General features: G+C 41.6%; 1 protein-coding gene across 1 annotated transcript in view; it reads right to left on the bottom strand.

Annotated features, from left to right (window-relative positions):
• KL (klotho) overlaps positions 1–27,324 on the bottom strand; it is a 39,183-nt gene that overhangs the window by 6,193 nt on the left and 5,666 nt on the right. The window contains exons 2-3 of the mRNA XM_043892332.1: positions 5,454–5,964; positions 4,189–4,457 (exon numbers count right to left, since the gene is read on the bottom strand). Coding sequence (XP_043748267.1) covers positions 4,189–4,457; positions 5,454–5,964 — 780 coding nt within the window. The remainder of the gene's footprint in view (positions 1–4,188; positions 4,458–5,453; positions 5,965–27,324) is intronic.

Raw genomic sequence — 27,324 nt, forward strand, 5'->3', positions numbered from 1 at the left:
CAAAAAAAAAAAAACCTCATTTTTGCTCTATCAATTAGGAAGTTAGCTTGGAAAGCACACTGCCAAAACAGTACAAAGCTCAAGGTGAAAAGCAGAGAGAATAAAATAGCAACCGCAGCCTTTTTCCACTGGCGAGCTCCTGGAGGAGTTCACGGTCGTGGTGGTTTGTGTCTGGCTGGGTCAGCGAAGGAGATGACCGCGGCTCTGCGAGGTGCAGGCGCCATGACCCTGAGCGGTGCAACCCGAGAGCAGAGCCCCCGGGCTGATGAGTGGCTGGCACTGGATCAAAGTCTAAACAACTGCTTCTAGGAAGCAGAAAAAGGAATTCTCTCCTCATCTCCCTTCCTCTTTGCTGCCATACTTGTTGCTTCTGATCAGTTTTCTTCTCTCTGGAGGAAACAGGATGTATTCTGAAAATGTTCTCACCGCTGACCAGTTCCCAAGACAAACACAATCCCTGGATGGGGAACAGAGCAGAAGTAAAAGACCTCCCCACAACATCCCCACTGCTCCCCGAGTTACACCGCCTGCACAGAAACACTGGCGGAGCCTTCTCTTCACGAAGGATGAAGCTGGGAATTATCAGCCCTGGCTGGGCTACTGTTGGAGATAGGACAGAGCACAAGCCCTAGGGTGGCCCAGGACCCAGCAGGAAGCAGGGCTCAGCAGAAGGTGGAGAGGCAGAACAGGGATGCGGGACCAACCAGGATGGATTGCGGGATAGCCTTCCTCCTCTGTCCTCCATCACTAGCACCTCTTCTGTCCCTTCAGATCCTACTTGAACCCCACCATGGATCCCACTTGCAGGAGAGAAGTTAGAATGGGGAGTTTCTAAATAGCAGTGGGTTAGCTTTATTGACTATGCCAAGGCCTTTGACTGCGTGGATCACAATAAACTGTGGAAAATTCTGAAAGAGATAGGCATACCAGACCACCTGACCTGCCTCTTGAGAAACCTGTATGCAGGTCAGGAAGCAACAGTTAGAATTGGACATGGAACAACAGACTAGTTCCAAATAGGAAAAGGAGTACGTCAAGCTGTATATTGTCACCCTGCTTATCTAACTTACTTGCAGAGTACATCATGAGAAACGCTGGGCTGGAAGAAGCACAAGCTGGAATCAAGATTGCCAGGAGAAATATCAATCACCTCAGATATGCAGATGACACCACCCTTATGGCAGAAAGTGAAGAGGAACTAAAAAGCCTCTTGATGAAAGTGAAAGAGGAGAGTGAAAGAGTTGGCTTAAAACCCAACATTCAGAAAACTAAGATCATGGCATCCGGTCCCATCACTTCATGGGAAATAGATGGGGAAACAGTGGAAACAGTGTCAGACTTTATTTTTCTGGGCTCCAAAATCACTGCAGATGGTGACTGCAGCCATGAAATTAAAAGACGCTTACCCCCGGAAGGAAAGTTATGACCAACCTAGACAGCATATTAAAAAGCAGAGACATTACTTTGCCAACAAAGGTCCATCTGGTCAGGGCTATGGTTTTTCCAGTGGTCATGTATGGATGTGAGAGTTGGACTGTGAAGAAAGCTGAGAGCAGAATAATTGATGCTTTTGAACTGTGGTGTTGGAGAAGACTCTTGAGAGTCCCTTGGACTGCAAGAGATCCAACCAGTCCATCCTAAAGGAGATCAGTCCTGGGTGTTCACTGGAAGGACTGATGCTGAAGCTGAAACTCCAATACTTTGCCACCTCATGCGAAGAGTTGACTCATTGGAAAAGAGCCTGATGCTGGGAAGGATTGGGGGCAGGAGGAGAAGGGGATGACAGAGGATGAGATGGCTGGATGGTATCACTGACTCGATGGACATGAGTTTGAGTAAACTCCAGGAGTTGGAGATGGACAGGGAGGCCTGGCGTGCTGCGATTCATGGGGTTGCAAAGAGTCGGACACGACTGAGCAACTACTGAACTGAACTGAACTGAGGGAGATGGAGGAACAAGGAAAACCCCAAACAGAACCAGGTAGAGCTATGAAGACAAGCTACTGGGCTCAGATATCCTTGAGAACATAGCGTTCTTGGTTGCCTTTGAAATGTAAGGTAGGGGGACTTCCCTGGCCATCCAGTAGTTAAGACTTCGCCTTCCAATACGAGGGGTGGGGCTTGATATATGGTCAGGGAGCTATGATACCACATGTCTCAAGGCCAAAAAAGCCAAAACATAAAACAGAAGCAATATTGTAACAAATTCATTGAAGACTTTTAAAATGCTTCATATTTTGTAAAATCTTAAACAATCATAAGGAAGGGATTATGATGGTTGGATGGCATCATCAACTCAAAGGAAATGAGTCTGAGCAAACTCTGAGAGATAGTGAAGGACAGGGAAGCTTGGCATGCTGCAATCCATGGGGTCACAGAGTCGGACATGATTTAGCTACTGAACAACAACAACAAAGGAAGGGATTAAAGTCAAGATTGTCCTTAAAACTAACTGGAGGTCTGAATAAGATGTAAGCATAATATGACTCAGCAGGGGAAAAAAAATTTTAAAAGGATCATGTTGATTTATTTCCTAATGAATCAAAGATTTCAACTAGATATTTACCAGGAAACAGCAACTCATCTCAACTAGAAGGCCTTTCCCCAGATCCAAGCACTCTCTCCAAATACCTTTTTTGAACCAAAAAGTAACAGAATATGATGCCCCAAAATACAACTGTAGAAGTCAAGGCATGCCACCCCTAAAATGCCCCTTCAGTATATTATTTTGAGCTTCAGGCACTTGAAAAAATAGCAAATCCAAGGGAAGGGCCTTCTCTGAATTCCCCTTATCTGCCTAGAGATGAATCCTCCAAAAGAAACTCAAAAAGACTGTCATAAATCCCCTTTGTGGGAGTTTTGCCAATGAGGGAAGCCTGACTGTTATCACAGAGGAGGGCATTCGAAGTCAACATCACATTCAGGCAAACTTTGTCACAAGCTATCAGAGCTCTCATGTCTTCTTTTAAGGACCTATTCATCTTTCCTAAAAATCACTTACTTTTCCCCTTTTCTAATTAAGATGCTATTTAAGCCTGAAATTTTAAGCCACCTTGGTGAGTTACTCACTCTTCTCAGGGTATCTCCCATATATACATGAGGTATACATACTAATAAACTTCTGTTTGTTTTTCTCATGTGAATCTATCTCTTACCACTGGGGTCTCAGTTAAACACTCATAAGGGTACAGGGGAAGTTATTTTTCCTCCCCTGCAGAACCAACAAATTGTCTAGAAGCACCCAACGTGCTAAAAAAGCTCAGTTTGTGGACACCAAACTTCGTTTCTATCTTGGTCTCTATTTTCACACACAGACTCTGTTCAGCAACACCTCCATCCCCTACCACCCTGCTCACTTGCCACCATGCTCTGTTCACACTCTTATACTATTTGTGACCCATTTCCCCTCAATAGACTCCTCTGAAAGCAGGAATCATATCTTACTCATCTCACTGTGTACTCCCCTCAACTGAACCCTCTTCCCTCCAACAATTAACAATATACACACGAAGCTTCCAATAAGTGCTCACTAAAGTATTTAATCAAACCCTAGAAAACAGATTCTTTTGAAGCTGGAAAAATGAAGAAAGATGTTGAGGGCTAACTGCATATAGGATGCTCAATAAATACTTGGGTGACCATTTTGAAGAACTTCCTTACCATTTCAATTCGAAAACTGTTGTTAGAAATGGCATTCTGATCAGTGCATCACTGAGCAAGGGCTCTCATTCCAGAGATACTTCCACAATCTTGGGGGTTCCACAGTTATGGTCAAGAGGGCTCTGCCTAATGTCCCTGCCTCCATCTCAGCAGCTCCAGCGAGATCTCAGATAGTGTGGAATTCTGTATTATGTCTTGTTTATGGAAGAATTCAACAACTACTTTAAAAGGGATTGAAAACCATGGTATTAAAAGAGAGCATTTTATCTTTTAGTATCTTATCAGATCTTAAAGATGGGTATATTTTAAATCTGTTCCCTTTCGGAGCTGATTTAAAGTGCAAGATGAAGCCAGGAAGATTTTTGGAGAGAAGTGTGCAGCATTCCACATGATGCCTTTCGTGCACTCGCTAAGGAACCATGTTTGGCCTGAGGAATGGACCACGTGCCATGACAACCTAATAAGGAAGCACTACTTACTAGAGATAGGGCTGGTGAGACTGCGGATTGATTTTGTCAGCTGACTTACTTGAATGCAGTTGTCAACAACTCCCCAAGCAAAGTCACAGGGAAATGTCCCTTCTAGGGGTTGGTTTTCAGGTAAAGGAGGGAAGCCATTGTTCTCTATCAGCTTTTGGTAGAACAAGGCTGAAGACTTCGGCAACAACTTCTTGTCCTGGCTTAGAAAGTCGACATAGAAGAGTCCACGTCTGATGCTGTAGCCCCGGTGCCACTCGAAGCCGTCCATGAGTGACCAGGCCGTGTACCCAATGACATCCACCCCGTCCAGCCTGATGGCTGCAAAGGAAAGAGGACAAGAGCATCGTGACCCTGTGATGGGCACTTGCTACATGATTCAAGAGCATTTGAGGATTTTACTATTTCAGGAAATAAATTAAGTATAATGTTTATTGTTTGGTAAACTGATGACCTTTCTCACAGATGAAAGGCTCTGATAGGACCTATTGCATGCATGCTCAATCCTGTTCAGCTCTTTGCAACCCCCATGGGCTATAGTCTGCCGGGCTCCTCTGTCCATGGGATTTCCCAGGCAAGAATGCTAGCGTGGGTTGCTATTTCCTACTCCAGGGGATCTTCCTGACCCAGGGATCAAACACATGTCTCCTGCACTGGCAGACAGATTCTTTACCACTGTGCCACCTGGGAAGCCAATAGAACCTAGAGAACTCTGCAAATAAATGTCCTCAAAAATAGGCTTATCTCCAAAAATTTTTATTTGGATTTCCCTTCTTTCTAATGGGCACTCTTTGGGCCAAGGTGTCTTGTTCTACTTTTCTATCCTAAGTACCTACCTTTGTGCTTGATGCAGTAAGTGAATTAAGTCTTTAAAGACATGAACTACTTACTCTTTGCCAGAAAGTATTGATATTCCTTTTTGTAAAAAAAACAAATACAAAGTGTTTTATTCAGTACAAGCAATCTAAGCCAGAAAAATGTGTACAGGGATCTAGATATCTTGGGATTTACTTAATCTTTAATATAATGTAAAAATCTAGAGTAGTAACTCTGAAAGTCAAGTAATTTCAAACATTATAACCTTTATAATTGTATAAACATTATAACATTTCTCATTTATGAAACAAACTTAAAAAATTAAGCTCCTCAATTCCCCAGATGAGAAAGGTGCTATATAAATGCATTCCTACTATTGCCAAAATGAATTTCTACATTCTGATTAAAAACTATAAATTCACACAGTTTATTAAGATCATCTTAAGGATTGTTTTTCCAGTGGATTTTGACAGGAAATTAGGATTTTATCTTCAATCCTACCTTTTAAGGTTTCCATTATGAATTTTTTCAGGTAATACATATATTTGGCATCATCTCTCTTGGTGGTCCCTGAAACAAACCAGCCATTCTCCACAATAAATATTTGAGGGTGGTTATACTCAAGGTCAATCCAGGAAAGGAGTTGCCTCAGGCTGGGAGATTCCAGTTGGCGGAATTTCATCTGAGGGTCCAACAGTTGAAAACTCAAGGTTGGGCCAAAAGAAAGAGCAAAAAAGTCGGCTGTTCCCTTGATGAACTTTTTCTCAGATTCAGTAAAATCAGGCAGAAGAGATGAAAGGTTATTCTTCATGCTCTCAGGATAGTCTCCATCAATAAATATGGGTTTGGCAAACCAGCCCAGGACAAAGTCAAGAGATTTTTGACATTCTTTGATGCTGTGTTCAGTCATTCTTCGAGGACTGATCCAGTGGGAGCTTAGGGCAATGGACACCTGGCCTCCCTGAGTGGGGCGGAAAGAAGTATCGTAGAGATGCCAGATTTTGGCATGAGCCTATAAAGAGAAAAAGCATGGTGAATTTATCTCTGATTGTGAGCAGAAAAACAACACATATTTGAAAGTCCAGTTCTAGTCCTGTTTCTCATCAAGTCTAACTAATGACTAATCCCTCAATGTAAAAGTCACCTGAAACCAATAAAAAAATTCAGTGGTAAGTCAGGTCACAGTGAGCTGCTACCATAACTGGAATCATTGTCATGTTTTTCAGAAGCCCATGGAAAAAATATGAATTTCTAGTATTGAATGTGTTATTATTCATACTTTGAAAAGTTAATGGAATAAGAATTTGTAATATCTTACTACTTAACTGACTTTGGATTATGTACTTTTTAATTAATAGGTTTCATGAAAAGAACCAATTCCACATCTGTGATTACATCAGGAATTTCTAAATAGGATTATATTTTTTTTTATCCTAAGAGACAGGGAGTTTTCAAGTTGACACAAGTTGTTGGAGTCAATTTAATATTTTGTATTCATCTCTCATAACAAAATTCTAACACGTGTTCTCACAATCTTTGTTCTTCTCTTTAAGAAGAATCAGTGCGTTAAATGAAAGAACCAACTCCAATATCTAACCTTGGCCCACTCTCCAGAACTCTGGGACACTGCTGGCTTATTGCCAACCCTTGCAGAGTACAAGACACAAGCCAAAATCAGAAAACACTTAAATGCAGCTTCAAGGAAATCAGATGTCCACAGTCAGCACTCAGCTGGGAGTTTCCTACAGCAATAAAATGGGCTTTGCTTCCATAAGATCAGCTGAAGACTCCCATAAGATCTTGCTGACTTCTGATATCTTATTTTCATTTGTTTCCTTTCTGTTTACAAAGAATAGTGTTTTTTTCCTTCCTTAAGTTTCTCTTACTTTTGAATTCCTGATCTACTCCCCCTGTTTGTATCTAAATACAAGAACTATTTATCAGCCTTTTGCTCTCCTAACATATTCTCTTAGAAAACTCCATTCTAATTCTGTTTGATTCACATTCTCCCAATGATCTTGCCAATTTTTATTCCACTCCCTGGCCCTGAAGAAGCTCTTGCACTCATATGCCAAATATCCTCTTCCTTGTCCTTTAATATTTTTCTCTTGGTTCATTTCAGTGCAAGTGTCCAAGAATGGCCTTATCCTCATTCTTATGGGTTCAGCCAAACATTTCAATGGAATAAAATAATGCATTCTTTCATTTTTATTTTCTTAGTAAATACCTGCTATTCTTCATTTAATGAAATATATTTTATTTATGACCTGAGGCAGCTATCTATATGCTAAGAAGAAAAAAGAGAATAAAATATTGATCAGAAGAATAATGGCCTTTGCCCATGTGATTCAAGGAACTAGGATTTGATTGTACTATGCTGCTGGATTTGTGAGGTGTCCCACCCTTCTCTGTCTTCCTCACCTCTATCATCCTAGCTCACCCTTCCCAGCTGAGAAGAAATCTCATCAGTTAAAGAGTTAAACAGAACAGAAAGGGAGAAATTCAGGCTACAGTAGGCAGAATGTTAGACTAGAGGACTTTCCTAATTTGGCTGGTATGAAGCCTACAGAGAGTCATCTAAACCTACCAGACATACCTCCACAGAACAAGTGCTGTGATGGGGAAAGTCAGAAGGCCAGAGAGAAGTGTGAGTAGCCAAGAATTTCCCAATCTGGGTCCGTTTAGCAGGTAGCTGAGTCAGAGCCATACAGTAGAACATCTACAATCACATACCACTCTTCTAACCTTGAGTGCTTTGACATGGCTCAGAGGAGGTTTAGCAAGGAAACAAATGACCTTGGCTATAGGAAAGTGCATATGTGGTATTTGATGGCAGATAAAATTCCTGTGCCACCACTTTCTATGTGTGCCTTTGACCATATGCCTTAACTTGAGTAGGTAAGACTAACTTTCATGTGTCTCTCATAGGCTATGCATGCATGCTAAGTCGCTTCAGTCGTGTCCAACTCTGTGCAACCCCGTGGACGGCAGTCCACCAGGCTCCTCTGTCCCTGGGATCCTCCAGGCAAGAATACTGGAGTGGGCTGCCATTTCCTTCTCCACTCATAGGCTATAATAAGGATTAAATGAAATACTTTATGTAAAACACCTAATAGAATTTCCATACGGTAGGGTCTCCATGAATGCTTATTCTTTCTTTCCCTAAAGGATCAACAGAATAAAAAGAAAAACACATTAAGGCAAAGGAAAGTCCACCTGCTAAGGAATTCAGCCCATAGCAGTGACTGGAGTCTGGGTTAGAAGACTCTTAGGTTGGGCTCCCAAATCCTCTTCCCATTATCAGTATGAGCCTCAGGTATTTCTTTTTTTTTTAAATTAATTAATGTATTTTAATTGGAGGCTAATTACTTTACAATATTGTAGTGGTTTTTGCTATACATTGTCATGAATCAGCCAAGGGTGTACATGTGTCCCCCATCCTGAACCACCCCCCACCTCCCTTCCCTTCCCATCCCTCAGGGTCATCCCAGCGCACCAGCCCTGAACGCCCTGTCTCATGCTTCTTTGTACAAATGGGAATAGCATCTGTTCTCCTGCAGGAATGTGGCAAGGATTAAATTATATGATACAATTCCAATGTTTTTCTAGTGGCCAATTATCTTAGAAAAGTGTAGTATAAATTTGTAACATTGGAAAGTGTGATGATTAGTTTTATGTGTTGATTGACTGGGCTAAGGGACCCAACCAGACTGCTGGTAAAATATGTGTCAAGAGTTTAACTAAGCTACTTCTTGGTGTTCTGCCTTGGCATCCCTTTTGTTGAACCTTGTGACCTGCAGGTACCTTGTGTCCACTAGCCCCATCAAGGTAGCACATGCCCTGGATAACAGCCCACAGTCACAAATTACTATGAGTTCCTAATATGGCTTCCCCACCAGCCCTTGTGATCGACAGTTCTCCCCTGTCTCCCACCATCTACATGCCTTATGCACCCCTGAGGTGAGACTCCCCTGGGGCTTACCAAAAGCCCGCTTTTGATTTGAATTGACCCATCTGGCCCAGGAACCCCAAAGCACTCACACATGGACCCTCTTAAAGGCATGTGTCCAGGGTCCTGTCTCCCTCTCTCTCTCTGTGTCATCCTGTGTGGTCCCTCAAGGGGTCCACGTACTTCCTCCAGGACCTGTCAGTAACAGACATCTCTATTTCAATTTCTCTTTTGATCTATTATTAAACCAAGGCTCAGCTTAGGCACCCTGTGTTCCACTTAACAAATTAGGTTCTGTTTAGGTCATGGGTTCATCTCAATGAAGATGCCTGGTTGGCAGCTGGGTAAATAAGTAAGTCTGAGGTTGGAGAAAACATGGGTGATATTAATCACTCAAATGTACTTCAGAGGTAATACTGAATGGGTCACTTTTAAAAATCATTCTTTAAATTTTAAAAAATTGAAATGGAATAATTCTTAAAGGATTAATTTAATCCTACAAATAATCTTAATTAAATGGACTGAGACCAATGGTGAAATAACTGAAATGCAGGCCATAAGCAGAAAATCATTCAGTTCAGTTGCTCAGTCATGTCCAACTCTTTGTGACCCCATGAACTGCAGCAGGCCAGGCCTCCCTGTCCATCACCAACTCCCAGAGTTCACTCAAACTCATATCCATTGAGTTGGTGATGTCATCCAACCATCTCATTCTCTGTCATCCCCTTCTCCTGGCTTCAATCTTTCCCAGCATCAGGGGTCTTTTCAAATGAGTCAGTTCTTCACATCAGGTGGCCAAAGTAAATTATTCTGATGGCTAATTTGTGTCCACTCCCTACCCAGGAAGAGCCCTCAAGATGTTGTTTTGGTTCTAAAATAAAGGTGTACTCTTCTGAGAAAGGTCAAAGGAGCAGACAGATTTCAGAGAGCACTGGAGATTTTTTTTCCCTCATTTGGCATCCTCTTACTACTAAGAACAGTATCACAATTACATAGCTAAGGACTTTTTCTTAAAAGTCATAGCTACCCTGCACTGTTATACAGGTACACCAACTAGCCTAATATTCATGATTGTAGACCAAATTATTACTCTTACTTCTATCAGCACAGCCTCATGGATTGTAAACTGAAGTTTATTAAGATAGAATTTCAAGCAGCCTCCCCCCAAAAGAACCATTTAATAGTGCACATAAATAATTTCCCAAAAAAAGCCATCTATAGCTTTTATCCCCCCAAATAGCCAGTAGCTCTGTGTGCAATTTGTCAAAAGTTTCCTGGAACCTGCTTCTATCACCCAGGCCCTAACCTGTGCCCAGAGCCTCAGGGTGTCACACTCCCTGACACCTTGTCACACAAATCATGGATATAGGAAGCATCTGAGCTGGCTTGACTTCATTTTGTACTTCATAGGCCATTCCCTTCTCCCAGGGATCAAACCTGGGTCTCCCACAATGCAGGCAGAGTCTTTACCATCTGAGCCACTTGAGAAGCCCTCTTAGGCAATTAAACAAGTAAAATTTCTAGCTCAGTCACCAAACCATACAGCCTCCCACAAATTAACACTTTCCTATCAACATATACCTCATCACTCCCCAACTCAGTTCTTTGGTTACAGTCAGGTCAGTTTCTCAGCACCCTTCATCCAGGCCTGTACCTAACTTGGATGACAATCTGTCAATCCTGAAACAACATTCTACTTTTTCCTCTACATCTATATCCCTTCTGTTTAGACTTGCCTCTTCCAAGAAGCAGTCCCTCATCAATCCTGATCACTCTTACTGCTGGGCTTCCCTGGTGGCTCAGTGGTAATGCATCTGCCTGATGCAGAGACCTGAGTTCAATCCCTGAGTCAGGAAGATTCCCCAGAAAAGGAAATGGTAACCCACTCCAGTATTCTTGCCTGGGAAATTCCATGGACAGAGGAGCCTGGCAGCCACAGACCACAAGAAAGCAAGAGTTGGATGCAACTTAGCAACTAAACCACCATCACCACTACCACTCTACTGCTGCTTTCCCCAGTTATTACTTCTTTGATGGTAATGGTACTTTACAAGATCAATCTCCAAAGTCTTTGGAGCTCAGTTCTGTGACTCGTCCCAGCATCTTTCTAATAAAGTTCCTTTGCCTCTTTAACCTAGTATTAGCTGGGCTTCAGTTCAGTTCAGTCGCTCAGTCGTGTCTGACTCTTTGCGACCCCATGAACTGCAGCACGCCAGGCCTCCCTGTCCAGCACCAACTCCTGGAGTTTATTCAAACTCATGTCCATCGAGTCGGTGATGCCATCCAGCCATCTCATCCTCTGTTGTCCCCTTCTCCTCCTGCCCCCAATCCCTCCCAGCATCAGAGTCTTTTCCAATGAGTCACCTCTTCGCATGAGGCGGCCAAAGTATTGCAGTTTCAGCTTCAGCATCAGTCCTTCCAGTGAATACCCAGGACTGATCTCCTTTAGGATGGACTGGTTGGATCTAGTTGGGCTTAGTCATTTGCAAATATAGAAGTCCTTAATATACATGTAACCAAATGAGAGTCTATAAGAACTCACTCAAAGGCATGCTTTTACATCCAGACAAGATAGAGATCAAGGTAGATTTTTTTTTTTTTCAGTGGGTTTTGTCATACATTGACATGAATCAGCAATAGATTTTTTAAAACCATGATGTAGTTTTGGAGTTTTGTTACTTATGATCAATTTGTCTGGATTTTTCCAAAGTAGGTTACAGAAAAGACCTTATTCATTTGTTTTACTTCAAATGAAGTTAAAAATTATTTCATAGCTCACTCTGGGAAAATATGTCAATAAATCAGAGATTAGGTTTTTTGCCTCATTAATTTATCTGTACAGAACCAATCAACACCAGTTAAATCATTCTATTTAATACTAAATCATGCTGCTACCAAATCCTTCTAAATCACTGATACTAGGTTGTTAACAAAATATCCGGCTTATGACCAGAATCTGTCTGGTCCATTAATCACAGCATTATCAGAGACACAGAGGAGTTCCAGTTCCTGGTGTTTGCATCTGTTTTTCTAACAGCAACAAAATGAGAGCTGAGAAAGGAACAGGTAGGGGAGACATTAGGCTAGATGAGAAAAAGCGACAAGAAAATCAAGGACTCAGATAAGGGATATATTCACAAGATCAGCAAAAGCATCAGAAGTTCCATCAGTCAACCAGGTTCTTTTCAATAAACATCTATCACTATAATCACCGAAGTAATCCTATAATACCCTCATGAAACAGCTACTCTCTGATTTCAACAAAGTTGAGAAAAATGGGTTTTTTTCCGTAACAGTCACCTTTACTTTATAAATGTTTACCTCTGCCTGCTCCTCTAATTCTCCTTCTTTGACTTATCAACAGCAGGTGCCAACCAACTGACTCTCTCTGAGACTTTAAGATCATTTCTCAGCTCCCAGGCTCATTTCTAGCTCTTTGCTTTGGAAATAACTCAATCTTTATTGCAGGAGAGAACACTTTTCACCTAAAGAAAAAGTGACATGTGGATGTGTCACGAGGGCTTCTATACTGTGAGACAGGATAAGATTACAGAAATAGGAAATATTTAGCTAATAATGAAAGTAATCTGCCTGCCCCCCTTCCCCTCTTTTTCCCATCTGCCTTACGTGGCTACAGTTTCTACACGGTTTTAAGTTAAAGTTTTTCATACTACTGATTCCAGTTGTGAAATCAAGTTCTGTGTAGCCACAATGATTTTCAAAATGAAAATAAAATAGAACTAATTTGAAAACATCAGGGGACTTCCCTGGTGGTCCAGTGGCTAAGACTCTGCACTCCCAATGCAGGGGGCCTGGATTTGATCCCTAGATCCCAAGTGCCACAACTAAGAATTCAAATGCCACAATTAAAGATCCTAGATGCTGCAATGAAAGATCCCACAGGCCTCAACAAAGATTGAAAATTCCATGTACTACAACTAAGACTCAGCGCAGCCAAAATAAACAAATATTTTTAAAAAAAAAAAACAAAAAAGAAAATAAAGCGCACCACATGTCATAAGGCTAAGTATTGCTTTGTGAAACTTCTCTGTTGTGAATGTGTCAACATGTGAAATGCCTTTCTTACTGTTGGGGGTCAAGGTCAAAAGAGTTTGAAAGTCACTGATCTACATTAAGGAATATTTTCCTTCCACAAGTATTTATTAAGCACCTACTATTTGGCAACCCACTCCAATATTCTTGCCTGGGAAATCCCAAGGACAGAGGAGCCTAACAGTGGACACTGGGCGAAAGCGTCAGATACGACTTGGTGACTAACCAGCAACAACTATAGGCTTGGCCCAGTTCTGGTGTTAGGGATCCGACAGTGAACAAGTCAGAGAAAAACATTTGCCCTCACGGAGCTTCCCTCTCAGGAGGAGGAAGGACAACAAACCACAAACATAACAAATGTGAACTAAAAAGAATGTTAAAGGGTGATAAGTGGGGAGTTGCCTGATGGTTCAGTGGTTGTGGGGTCCACCTGCCTACTAAGGGATGTGGGTTTGATCCCTGGTCCAGGAAGATCCAGTGCCACGGAGCAGCTGGGCCTGTGGCCACAACTACTGAGCCCGCACTCTAGAGCCGTGCCCACAACCCAAGAGGCCATCGCAATGAGAGACTGCTGCTGCTGCTAAGTTGCTCCAGTCGTGTCCGACTCTGTGTGACCCCATAGACGGCAGCCCACCAGGCTCCCCCGTCCCTGGGATTCTCCAGGCAAGAACACTGGAGTGGGTTGCCGTTTTCTCCAGTGCATGAAAGTGAAGTCTTTCAGTCGTGACCAACTCGTAGCGACCCCATGGACTGCAGCCCACCAGGCTCCTCCGTCCATGGGATTTTCCAGGCAAGAGTACTGGAGTGGGGTGCCATTGCCTTCTCCTCAATGAGAGACTAGCACACCGCAATAAAGAGTATCACCTGCTTGCAGCAACTAGAGAAAGCCTGCGTGCAGCAATGAAGACCCCGCATAGCCAAAAACAAGTAGATAATTTTTTTTAAACAGGTGATAAATGGTATGAAAACAAGGGAGGCCTGGTGCCAAGGAGAGGAGATGCAATTGTTTTTAGTGACACTCACAAAAGTATTCCTTTTACTTTCATTGACTATGCCATCGTTTTGATCTTTTCATTTTCCATTTCAATAAGACAAAATCCATATATGGATTGCCTATGAGGCAAGAATCCTTTCCATAAACCTCTACCCTTATAGAACCTAAAATACCCTGATCCACAGTAAACAGCACACCTAACAAAGGTCCACTCTCTTCTTTACCCGCAGAGTCAGAGAACGGGATTAACCTGGGCAGGCGCTCAGAAGGACACCAGTAATCCTTCTGCCCCATTTCCAAGTCTAGGAAAAATGTTCCTTACAGTCTCCCTTTGTGATCATAAATAATCCCCAAAGATTATTCTTTATCACACACAAAAAAAGCGGGTACACTCGGGCTTTCGTCAGATTCATTTACCAATGTTCATCAAGGGTGTTAATTAACACACATAAGCCTCTTGCCCCTGCAGTGTTGCTCACCTACTAAATGCAAAGAATGAGCTTCTGTCTGGGGGCTGCATAAGGAATCGCAGGCTGCCTTCTTAATAGCCACTATGATGCCAGAGGCCTTGCATTTGTTTTTGTTTTGTTTTTAATTGCTCTTCTAGGGTCTTCTATTCTGAAGCTAAAAACCAAACCCAAGAAATTCATGTTCACACATTTTATCTGCCGTACCTACGAAGCTGATGAACTCCTCTCCTCCAGGTTCCCAGGAAGTGCTTCTTGAGCCAGGAAGGGGTCCCCGTTAAGTCTGGGGTGCTGGGAGAAGCATTTTGAATAGAGTGTTCAGGATATACCACATTTGAGAAAGTGGTTCCTGAGCACAGGCTTACAGGAGGTGAGGGAGCTATGGATCTGGAGGTGGGGTGATGGGGAAGAACATTCCAGGCAGAGAGAAGAACCAGATAAAAGGGCCCCAAGGCACAGGAGCAAGTCCTTCCTGCTGCTGGAAAGCAGTGGGTGAGGGGACAGGGGACTGAGCTGAAGCCAGATATGTTAAACAGCTGTGAAGTGAGGATGCTTCCAGCACAGGGAACTGGAATCCTAACTGCTTGATCTGTCTTCTTCTATGACGAAAGGGAAAATTCAAAACCACAGGGCTTAAACATGAAAGGAAAAGAGAAAAAAAGAAGAAGAAAATCTTTTTAATCAAATTGTAAATGACATGGTTTTCATTCCCCCATCTTCTTTATTTCTCACAGAGTAGCAATAAACACCAGGAAACAGCCACATTCAGTTCCTGCTGTAACTCCTCCTGAGAGACTGTTTGGTTTCTTTCCGTTTTCAGAAATGAGAATGGTGGGGGAAGAAAAGAGCTCTGAATTGAAATGCACTTTTTCATGACTATTATTTGAATTATCATGGAATCATTATCTCACTAAGCAAATATTTGCACAACAGGCAATTTATGATGCAGGGAATATGCAGAGACCGCAGCACAGGTATACAACGTGATGATGACGACACCAGAATTAAAGTGTCATAAGAAGGATTTTTTTTAAAAAAAAACAATATTTGGGAAGGACTTCCCTGGTGGATCAGTGCAGGAGGTGTGGGTTCAATTCCTGGTCAGGGAGCTAAGATTCCCTGTGCCCCATGGCCAAAAACACCGAAACATAAAACAGAAACAATATTGTAACAAATTTAATGGAGACTTTAAAAATGGTCTACATCAAAAAAAATTTTTTTAATTAAAAATACAACAGGGATTCAGAGAAAATAAAAAGTGCTTCTTCTTGAGGGACATCATAGAAGTCTCCGTGGAGGAGGAAGTTTCTAAACCACATATTGAAAGATGTGTAGGTCCTGGGGAGATGGAAAAAAGGCATTCCCCGCAGATCACAGTGAGCTAGAAAGCCTGAGATGCTGTGCCAAAATGTTTTTTCTGAAGATAACACATCCCCCTTGGCTCTCAACATTGTGACCTTGCCACTCCTCACAGGGGGTGGGGGGTCGTGGGGGGAGGGGGGTGTTATGACTTCTCTGCCAGAAGCTGACACTGCATGACATCGAGGCTAATCAAAAGTCAGCACTACGTCCTCCTAGTTCTCTTGGGATGCTTGCTGGGGGAAGCCAGCTGCCGCACAGTAAGTCTAAACTAACCTGAGACCACCGTGTTGGTAAGGCTCTGCAACGTCTGGTCATTTTGGACGCCCAGCCTGGTCAAACCCTAAATGACTTGCAGCCCACTGAAAAACTGCCCAGATGCGCCTTTCCCCAATTCTGATCCACAAAATTAAATGTTTTCTTAAAGCCAAGAAGTTTGGGCATATTACACAGCAATAGTAAGAACAACAGTTGTCTATGGGTTAGTAGTGTTGTTTTGTTATTAGCAGTGATGAGTCTCCAGACGTTAATGAAGGTTAAAGACATTGATGACTCGGAACTTCCCTGGTGGTCCCATGGTTAAGACTCCATGTTTTCACTGAAGAGGGCACAGGTTCGATCCCTGGTTGGAGATTTAAGATCCCACATGATGCCCAGCAAGCCAAAAAATACACAAACAACCAAATAAATGAAGGCATTGGTGACGCCTCCATTTCTGAGCACTGCATGTGAGGACAAGGAGGGAACTCAGTCTTAGAGTAAGGCAGTGAGCACTGGAAACAGGAGTTCAGAAAACCTGGGTTCTGAATCCAATTCAATCCCTTGGTAGTTTAGATCCCTAACCTCTGAGCCTCTCAACTCATTTACCTGCCTGCCCCCCTAAAAAAAATACACAAAAGCATTTCAGAAACTTTAAAGCATTATTCAGTGGTACAGGTTTTTTCAAAATTATTTTAATAAATCCATTCATGTAGTTTAAAAATCAGAGGCTTATGAAAAACAGGAAACATCTTTCCTACCCCATCTCAAACTCCCACTTCTGCTCCCTGCAGACAACTACATTTAACTTTTTGCTGTTTCTTTTAGTAATTACTGCCATATTTCTAAATAATATGCTTCTTCCAACATTTAATAATTCATCATAGTAATCGAAAAGCCAACTTTCACACCTCTCAATTTTCTTCCCTCATTCTTCTAAATGTTTGCTCTTATTCAAATCATTAATCAATAGCCATACCCAGGATCTCATATTATTGTTCACTGCAGAGCCAGATAGGAGTCTATAACATTTCCCTTTCTTTTGTACAGCTTCTTGTTTTCCCTTGAATAAATAATCACCTCATTATTAAATCTGTGTAATATTTCCTATGTGTTTTAATGTTTTTGTGATTCTCCATCATATTCACTACCATACCCTCTATTCTACTGATTCTGCTTTTTCACTTAGAGTTCTTCCTTCTCTTGTATCCTTTTGGTTCCTCCTGGACTAGATGCTGTCTAGAACTGCTCTCATCCTAGGATTTTTCTTTATTTCTTACTGATGATAGTCATGGTTTTCTAGATCCGATTTCTCCCCATTTACTCTGTAATTTTGTTGATACATGCCTTAGCTTCTTGAGATAGATTACACAGAAGACAAGCTTTCTAAACCCCTAATAGAACTGTGCATCCATTGTGCAAGGAATTCAGAAGGATCTTTAAAGCTAAAGGCTTGTGTTCTTCAGTTCTGGAGGATTTTCCTGTATTAGTTCTTAATTTCCTGCTCTCCATTGCCTTAGTTTCTTCCTGGAACTCCTATTACTTTGACGTTGGACTTGTGTGTTTCATATTTTAAATCTTTTCCCCTTTCTTTAATATTTCCAGCTCTTGGTCGTTTTGTACTACTTTGGAGGCATTTCTTTTCCTCTATCTTTCGATCTTTTTACTAAGCATTTTATGTCAGCAATCACCTTGTTCAAGAATGTTTTAATATTCTCTGATTCTTCCTCTTTCAGTCTGTGTGTATTCAATTTCCTGCATAATGTGTTTTTTCCTGGTTTGTTTTTGTGGGTATTTATTTTATTCTCACTGTTTCATGTTGAGCACTTTCCTTAAATATCTTTTGATGACTTGCCATCCATTCATATTTAAGAGAAAAATACTTAAAAACTGGTCAAAATTATAGGCATGGGAACACCTTATGGGGAACAAGCTATCCCCTATGTTGATTTACCAGGAAGTCAGTCACTTCATTAGGGACTTGTGTATGTGCTCAGTTGCTCGACCCCATGGACTGCAGCCCACTAGGTTCCTCTGTCCATGGGATTTGGGCAAGCATACTAGAGTGGGTTGCCATTTCCTGCTCCAGAATATCTTCCCGACCCAGAGATCGAACCCGAGTCACTTGCATCTCCTGCACTGGCAGGCAGATTCTTTACCACTGTGTCACCTGGGAAACCCATATCAGGCTTACTTTTATTTTTTTGAGATGGCCTTTAAAAATCAAGAAATTTCACTCAAAATTCTAAGTTTCTAGCTTCTTTTACAATCAGAGAATCTCACAGGACCATCCCTCCTCCCTCCTGACAGAGGTTTACTTGAGGTACGTGCTCCCCAAGGGCCACAACTTCCCCCACATCAGCCCACTTCACTCGAGTGAAACAACCTCTTTGCCCTGTTAGGCATTACACTTCTCAGCAGGTCACCCAGCCAGGCATGAATTCATCAAGATATCAACCCCCATGTTACTCTGAGCTTGCTCAGCAGAACTGTATCTATGTGAAATAAAATCTAGGGCTACAAGCTGCGTATACAGTGCATGACGTGTACAACAGGCACAAACACTCAATGATATTCAAGTGGTTGAGCTTATTTGCACAAAAGACATCTATTTCTAAAAATCAGTTTATTACCCTCAATGTAATAAAGTTGATTTGACCATCAGCACTGCGTTGGGAGATTGACTGATCATTTTAATTATCTAACTTCCTTAATCCACTGCCTTTGTTGTGTCTCCTGAAGACCACCAGGCCTGCTCTAATCTTCCAGATCTTTCTTAGATTGTCTTTATCTATCCTGGAGAGTCCTTTTAACTACTGTTTGCATGTTTGACTCTGTTGCCTCTTGCCCTTCTATCGTATCTATCCTCAGACTATGTTCTAGACTTGGATTCCTAATCACAGCAAGAGGAAAGCACTCCAGGAGACTACATGCCATTCCAAATGCATCATCTCCAAAAAGGACCTACCAAAAGGATTTGCAGTTATAATTATGAAACGGCCATCCAGTACTTTGAGGGATCACCGAACATAAGGTGCTTGAAGATTGAAAATGTTCTTAATTTTTAACAGGGAATAAAATATGCATTTCAGAAACAACAGACCCATGAGCAAAATTACATAGCAGTTTAATAAAAATACATCAGTACAGGAAGAGAGGAAAATGAGGAAGCAACATGGATTCATGAAATAAGTGCCAAACCAGCACCCAATTAATTTTTTTTACAGTTTTATAGCTTGTCTGGAAACACAATAGACTCTCAATGTAACAGTTTTGACAACTGTCAGTCCTTCTTGGAATATTCTTGGGGTCAAGAAGAAGAAAAGTCAGACATATGCAAGGATACTATTGTAGATATATGAATAATGCTTGAAGGGCCATATTTTAAGAGTGTTTATTGATTAAACAAAAATTTACTGATTTGTTGTTAGGTGTCAAACACTGATAGATGTTTGAAACATGATTAGTGGGAGACAGTCCACTTGGGAGAATGTGATTAACAATACCCTATAGAGTTTACTCATGGCCCTGTTTCTTCTCAACATTTTTATTTTATCGAAAGGATGAAGACTCAGACAGCATTAATCTGAAACTTGGGAAATACCTCAAAGCTTGATTCAAAAATAATTCTCCAGGCTGAAATGCTGCAAATATGTGCTATAACAACAAAATTAAGTGATGGTAAAATATATTTCTTTTTTTAATTTTTGGGCAACTTAAAATAATAATCATAGTTTCCTGCCCTACTCCCCACCTCCATTGTCCCCAGTTACCTCCCCAGAGGTAGCCATCTATGACTTTTATGACATTTTCTTTTGATATCTACACATTTCCCAGGGGCTTCCCAGGTGGCTCAGTGGTAAAGAACCCACCTGCCAATGCGAGACACATGGCTTCGATCCCTGCGTCGGGAAGATCCCCTGGAGGAGGAAATGGCAACTCACTCCAGTATTCTTGACTGGAGAATTACATGGACAGAGGAGCCTGGCGGGCTACAGTCCACGGGGTTGCAAAAAGTTGGACATGACTAAGCACATAGCACATTTCCACACTTCCCTACTCTAGACAGGATCCGTTGACTTCCTGACAGGGTAGACGAGGATTTAGCTCTCTCACACAGGCAATGTCGTTATACAGCAGAATCTGGTTGAATAATATTCAGTACTGACATTACTCTGCCAACATGACTATGACTCACAGCTGGGCATTCTAATGTGGTAATTAAGGCTAAGTTTCCATTCTCATTTTTGTTTTCCTTGAAGTTAATCATTGCATTGCTTTTTTACTTCCTTGGTTTTCTTTGCACCTATGGTTAATTCTTCTTACACTTTCCAATAGCACAAACTTCTGCAAGGTCACATCAGCCTCCAATATTTTCCCTGGAGACACACTTCTGGAATCGTCCCCTCTTCCAGACTGGTTGCTCTTAGGTCTGCTGCACAGCAGATTTTCAATTCATCATCATGCCCCCAAGTTATATCTACTGTTCTGAACATTCTATGTCTTCTTCCGTCTCATCTATATCATGCTACATGGAGTTCTTCCTCCAATAACTTCTCTATAAGGCGTTCAAGATGTATCTTCTGAGACTGGATGTCTTGAAATCTCATTATTCTACACTCATGAATGACTGATAGTAGAGGTAAATACATTCTGGTTGGAAGTAATTTTCATTCCTTTCTTCTAAATGGCATAACTCGCTGGTGTTTTTGGTAGCAGTGAAAATGTGTCACTCAGTTTTCCTGCTGTGAGAAGCATAACTGATGGATTGCACCAGTTGCTACCCCCGTCACCCTCCACTGCACCGGCCCTGAGGCCATGCTTCTCAATGGCTACTCCCTTATGAATGAAACAAGCCAGGGGTACTAAGCAGACCTGTTCCTGCAAGCCATGGACTCCTCCAACGGGAATGATGACTCAGAACTCCTCACTGGCCTGGTTGGATCGTTCTTAGCCCTATACTGCCATCTGAGACTCTTCTCGTCCCATGCCCCCTCCTTCCCACGCTCATGTGTCAGACAGCCATCATGTCCTAAAGGCTCATCTGCCTTCTCTGGCTCCTCGCCCTTTTCACTCTACTGTTGTTGGCCATTAATAAATGTCCTGCACATCTAATGCTGTCTTGACATCTGCTTCTGAAGACCAACTAAACCCAACTGAGGCTTAATTTCCCAGAAGGCAAAGCAAATGCCATTCTGAGTGATATTCAGGGGGGCAGACTGTCCTCTGTCACAAGATGGTGCCCTAATTGCTAATTATTTCACCAGCAGTAACCAGGGGGAATGTCTTAGTTGGGAGGAATGCTGCTACAGATGCAATGATTCAAGCATTCCAATTCTTATGAAAAGAGAAGCATGAACTGGTTCCTGCTATATTGTATTGGGTCTTTACGGAGAGATATGAGAGCCAGAAGGTCTGATTGGTGGCCTACAGAGAGGCCCTTATCTCTGGTACTTTCAAGAGGGAGTTATCCAGAAAGAGAAAATTTCCTGCATGAAAGTAGTTATCAAGTTTTTGCTTGCATCACACTTGTTACTGTCCCATTGAACAAAACAAGTCACATGTTCTAGCCCATAGACTATGTGAGATGCAAGTATACAGAACTGAGAAGCATAGTTCAATGAGGTCCCCAGACACACTATTGCACCCTTCTCTTTCCAGAACTCCTGTTATCTCAATGTTGGACCTCTGGATGGTTCACTAATTTTCTTACTTTTATTCTACAATTGTCCATCTTTTTGCCTTCTTGCTCTATTCTTACAGAGATTTTATCACCTGTATTTTCTAATCTATTAAATTTTTCAATTCTGCTATATTTAATTTCCATGTGTTCTTTCCCCCTATCTATTTTATTGTATCATCCTATTCCTATTTTCTAGATGCAACATATTCTCTTAACTCTTTAAGAGTTTACTGAGGTTTCTTAAAATGTATTTTTCTTTATTGAGATATAATTCACATATAATGTTATATTAGCTTCAGGTACACAACATAGAATGTATATATTATGAAATGACCATCACCATAAGTCTAGTCAACATTTATCACCAAACACAGTTATAGTTTTTTTTTCTTGCAAGAACTTTTAAGATCAACCTCCCTTAGCATTCTCAAATACACAATACAGTACTAGCTATAACCACAAAGCTGTACATTACATCCTGTGGCTTCCTTATTTGTATAACTAGAACTTTGTATCTTTTGACTGTCCTTTTTTTTTCTATCTTTTTTTCTCCACATATATTCTCAGTTTCCTCCAAGTTTTCTCCCCCAAAAGTTGCTTTTTTTCCTCTCTATTTAAGTGGGTCTCAGTCTTTCACATTAGACACTTTCCTCAGATCCTGTTGATTCCTAATTGTCTACTCATGTTTAAGAATGAGAAATAACAACCCTGACTGGAAGATCTGAGCATGTGGGTGGGGTGTGTTGACTTCAAGCTTCACTGTGGCGTGATCTGTCTCCGTCATTTTGTTGTGGAAACTTTAGGACCAGCGTCTTAGGTCTTTCTGCATGAGCTCATCAGATTCCCAGGAGAAGATACTTCCAGTCCCTACCTGGAGAGCAGAATCACATGGCCAACATTCCAAGAGCCTGTTGGGCAAGAAAAGCTGGGGGTGGAATAAAATGAGGGGCTGGGAAAAGGGGTGCGGGTCTCCACTCCCAGGCTATATGCTCACTTAGTCCCTCCTTTCAGCATGGTGCTCATGCCCTCAAAGATGCCTGAGGTCCCTCAGTCCAGACACTGTCCATTTTATATGCTCCAGAAAATTCACTTTGAGTTTTCTCCTTGAGTGGAGAGGTGGCATACGCCCAACAGTGGGGATGATGGGGAAGAGATCCAGAAATCTAGTTTCTTACACAGCTTTCAACCAGTTCTCACTTTAGTACCCACGCCCTTCAGCACCCATTCCAGAGTACCTGGTCTTGCTATTCTCTGGGTTCTGCAATCGTAGGATTGGTTCTTGGCTTCTCCCACAGCCAATCTAGTAGTCAGCTTGCTCGGATCCACTGAGTCAGGCATACACCACCATCTGCTTCTCAGCTTTAAAGTTTTGTTTCCACCCTCTTCTCTCCACTCTGGGTCTTCCTCCATTTCCCTCCCCTCCTTCCCTCCCCTTGCCCATTCCCGTTTCTTTAACTGTTTCTTTGCTAATGGTTACCTTATTAAAGGGTTTCCCTCATGGTTCAGATGGTAAAGAATCTGCCTACAATGCAGGAGACCCAAGTTCTGTCCTTGGATCAGGAACATCCCCTGGAGAAGGGAATGGCTACCCACTTCAGTATTCTTGCCTGGAGAATCCCATGGACAGAGGAGCCTGGCAGGGTACAGTCCATGGGGTCACAAAGAGTTGGACACAACTGAGAAAGTAACAGTTACTGAAGTTTAATGGGGTTTCAAGAGAGAAAAATTCGATGGGTAAATTCAATCTACCATCTTTTCCCAGAAACACTACTTACGACTTCTCCACCACAAAAGTATCACATTTTGCTTATAGAACAATTAGAAAAAATCCAGACAACCAGAGAAAAAAAAACAAATTACCCGTAACACTACTATCTAGAAATACCCCCAAATGGCAAGTGATATAAACATGACTCCCGGCATCACAAAGCTGAGATCTTTGCAGGAGGAAGACCAAGAAAAAAATCATTTCAATAAAATGTGCGAAATATTATGACGGGCAGGACAGAATTTTATGAAGCAGAAAGCAGGGATAGCAAATCTAGGCTTGGCATGTCAGGGAAAAAGCTGGGGGAAAGGGCAGCATCTGGAGAATGCTCTCTACTCATTCAGACTCACTCACACAGCTAAGGTATGTAAGAAGCATAATACAGCAAATGGCATTTTTCTCTTAATAACATACCATGTGCAACTTTTTAATCACCATACATTAACTTAATGGCCAAACACTATTCCACTATGCCTGTGCACTGATACTCCTTTAACTGCTCACCCTAATATATTTAGGTGATGTTCAATTTTTAAGACGTATTCACCATCTGTCATAATCCTCTTCTCACCTTTACATATTGAGGATGAAATTTAATAAGATTAAAAGTTTAAAAATAAAAAACAAAAGGACATGACAGGGAAAATCTGGTTTAAGAACAATTCACACACGGAAAAATGTTAAAGCCTGAGAGGTTTTAGCTGACCTCAAACCAACCCGAGTCCGCAGGAAGGTGACAGCCAAAGCCATCAATGCAGTCTTGGATGGCAGGGCCAGGATCTAGTGTCCAGAATAAGAAATATGTGCTGAATCCTGGGGGCAGCTGAAACTTGGTTTGCACATCGAATCTTAAGAGAAGCCTCCACGTCCTTCTCTTTGCCCCTCCAGCCACTGATCCTGTGAACTGGGCATTGCTTCACCCGGTGTGACTGCACAGCTGGACCCCAGGACACAGAACCCAGAACACCCTTCCAACCCGGATGTCCTCAGTCATCTGCACCATCCGCAGCCCCTTGGTAAGGACGACGGCCACGGGCAGGTCCCACAGACAGCCAACTCTCTTCTGCACTGTTCTTCAAAGCCACACCCCCCCGGGGAGATAATAACAGAGAGGTCAACTGTTCCTTCTCCCTCCCCACCTTCTCCTCAAGGGTCAGAAGATAAAGAGGCCTCTCAAGGGTCACATTTGCTTTCTCAGAATTCACCTATCTTCCTATCTGCCCCACTGCATCTCCCCAAGAAGGAGCCCTGACTAAATGGCAGCTCCCTCTAATTCTTCTTGGAGGCGTGACCCTGAATGTGAATAAAGGAGAAAATACTTAAGAAGAACATAGTGGCCTTCTCAGATATTTGAAAAGCTGTCTCCACAAAAAGTAATTTATTTTTTGACACGAGGAAGGCAGAGACAACCAGGGGTGAGTCCTCTATAGAGGCAGGTTTCTAATCAATATAAAAGATAAAATCAAGTGGGCTACTTGAGAGAAGCTGGGTTGCTCTTGCTAGAAATCGTCAAGCAGAAGGCAGAGGATCCCAGGACAACTGCAAGGAGTTGGTCCAGAGAAGAAATCTGACCTAAGATTCCTCTGTTGCCTTTTTATTCTAATTATCAAATAATAGTGCATTTACAGACATGGAAATAATATCTCTTCAACCATTATATTTAAAGCATTAGCCACTCAGTTGTGCCTGACTCTTTATGACCCCATGGGCTATAGCCCGCCAAGCTCCTCTGTCCATGGGATTCTCCAGGCAAGAATACTGAAGCAGGTTGCCATTCCCTCCTCCAGGGAATTTTCCCAACCCAGGGATTGCATTGCAATCTCTGCATTGCAGCCAGATTCTTTACCATCTGAGCCACCAGGGAAGGCTTAATGTATAAAACTGGCTTCACTTTATTTTGACTATTTTATCAAACTATAAATGATACTGGTTCATGGCTGATGTTCTGACATCCATACTGCAAACAATAATGTTATTAATAAAAAAATATCTATTTGGACTGGGGCCATGCAAGTTAACTAAACATTTATTTTAAGTCAATATACCAAATTATATCAGCCATAAATTTTAGGAAACGTAGTAAATTTCCTTTAAACATCAAGAAAAGGTACTTGCTAATAGGTTTTATGTAAAATAGGTCATCTCAAACTGATTTGAAAATCTAGCCAAATGCTGCTGAAATAACTGCAAAGACTGTCCCACTGAATGCTGAGGGTTACGATTGAAGTTAAGTGAGGCAACAATTTCTAACGCATTTGTCTAATTCCTTTCATCTAAACAGCTCAAGAGGATCACTTCTCAAGTTCTTTTGCCTTTATTAACTATAAAGATTCATACCTCACCCTTGTAGAGCTCTTTACATTTTTCAGAACATGATGACATACCTGATTTTGTTTTAATTCTCACAATGTATCTGAGAGGTGGACAGTGTGGGGGAGATCCCGGCTTGTCCTTCATGACCTGTTCCCGATTGATTTGCTGAGCACACAGCTCCGCAGCTGCAGTACGCCTCCGCGCCTTGCACCACGTGACTGAATTCTGTCAATGGGAGGTGAGTGCAAGAGATCGTGCAGCCTTCAGGTGAAGCTCCCACAGGGTCACATACTCCTCCTTCCCTATCACCCCGTCCACTGGATGAAAATGGAGCTATTATCTGCCTTGGAAATGCACAAAGGTCACATTCCTGTCTGGGTAGAAATTGCTTCCCTTGTTCTTCCTCGCTTTTTAAAACTCCTTCCCAGATACTGGGTGAGAAAGCAGATTGCAGATATTCAGTTTACAAAAAAGAAAAGAAGGACATACTGAATTAAGTAAAGATTATTTTACATCTGTGTTTATTCATTCATTAAAACTGGTATCAGTATTTCCTCTGCTCCAAGGACTGAGATAAGTGCTAAAAATTTAAAAATAAATATGATATACAGTCTGTGGCCTCAAAGAGCTACAAATGAGTAAATGATTCTCTGCCTCTTGTTACTGCAAAAGGGGAGTACTTGAGTTAAGTCTTTGAAGGATAAATAAGAGTTTATCCCAAGATAGAAGAGCTATAGTGATACTTTAGTTTATCTCTGTACCCAGACTATATCAAGATAGAGCATATAAAAGGTAGATTAAGCTTATCTATTTAAATATATTATGCTTATCTGTTTAAATATATGCTTAAATTATTTTTAAGCACATAAATACATAATTATATAAATAAAGCATAATTATATATTTAAATTATGCTTATCTGTTTAAATATAGATCACTGACTTGATGGACATGAGTTTGAGCAAGCTCCGAGAGTTGGTGATGGACAGGGAAGCCTACAGTGCCGCAGTCCATGGTGTCGCAAAGAGCTGGACACAACTGAGCAACTGAGATTACACGTATCACTTTGTAGTTTCCTAAGATGTGGATCTTGAAGGATTCAGAAACCATATGCATTTTTACTTACCCTCTCTTTATTTCTTGTCCTCCCAATTTTGTTTTTTATTCTCTTCCTAGACCTAAAATTTCCTTTATGCCTTAAAAAGATAACATTCCTTTTAAACATCCAGAAAAGGTATTTGGTAATATGCTTTATGTAAAGTAGATGACTTCAAAACTGATTTGAAAATCTAGTCAAATGCTGCTGAAGTAATTACAAAGAAACATACTTTTTGTACAAATTAATTTTAAAATTCTGGCTTGGAACATCATATTGTTTGAAAAATTAAGATAACTCAGAAGACTTCTGTGTGCAAACTTCATGACTAACTACTATATTCAGGTAACACGGTTATGCATTTGGTTATTTTGCACTTGAGAAATGCACATTGACATTATTTGAATGCTTATTCCCTCTTCAACTCAAAAG

Source organism: Cervus elaphus, chromosome 30 (genome assembly GCF_910594005.1).
Source record: "Cervus elaphus chromosome 30, mCerEla1.1, whole genome shotgun sequence".
Taxonomy (NCBI): Eukaryota; Metazoa; Chordata; class Mammalia; order Artiodactyla; family Cervidae; genus Cervus; species Cervus elaphus.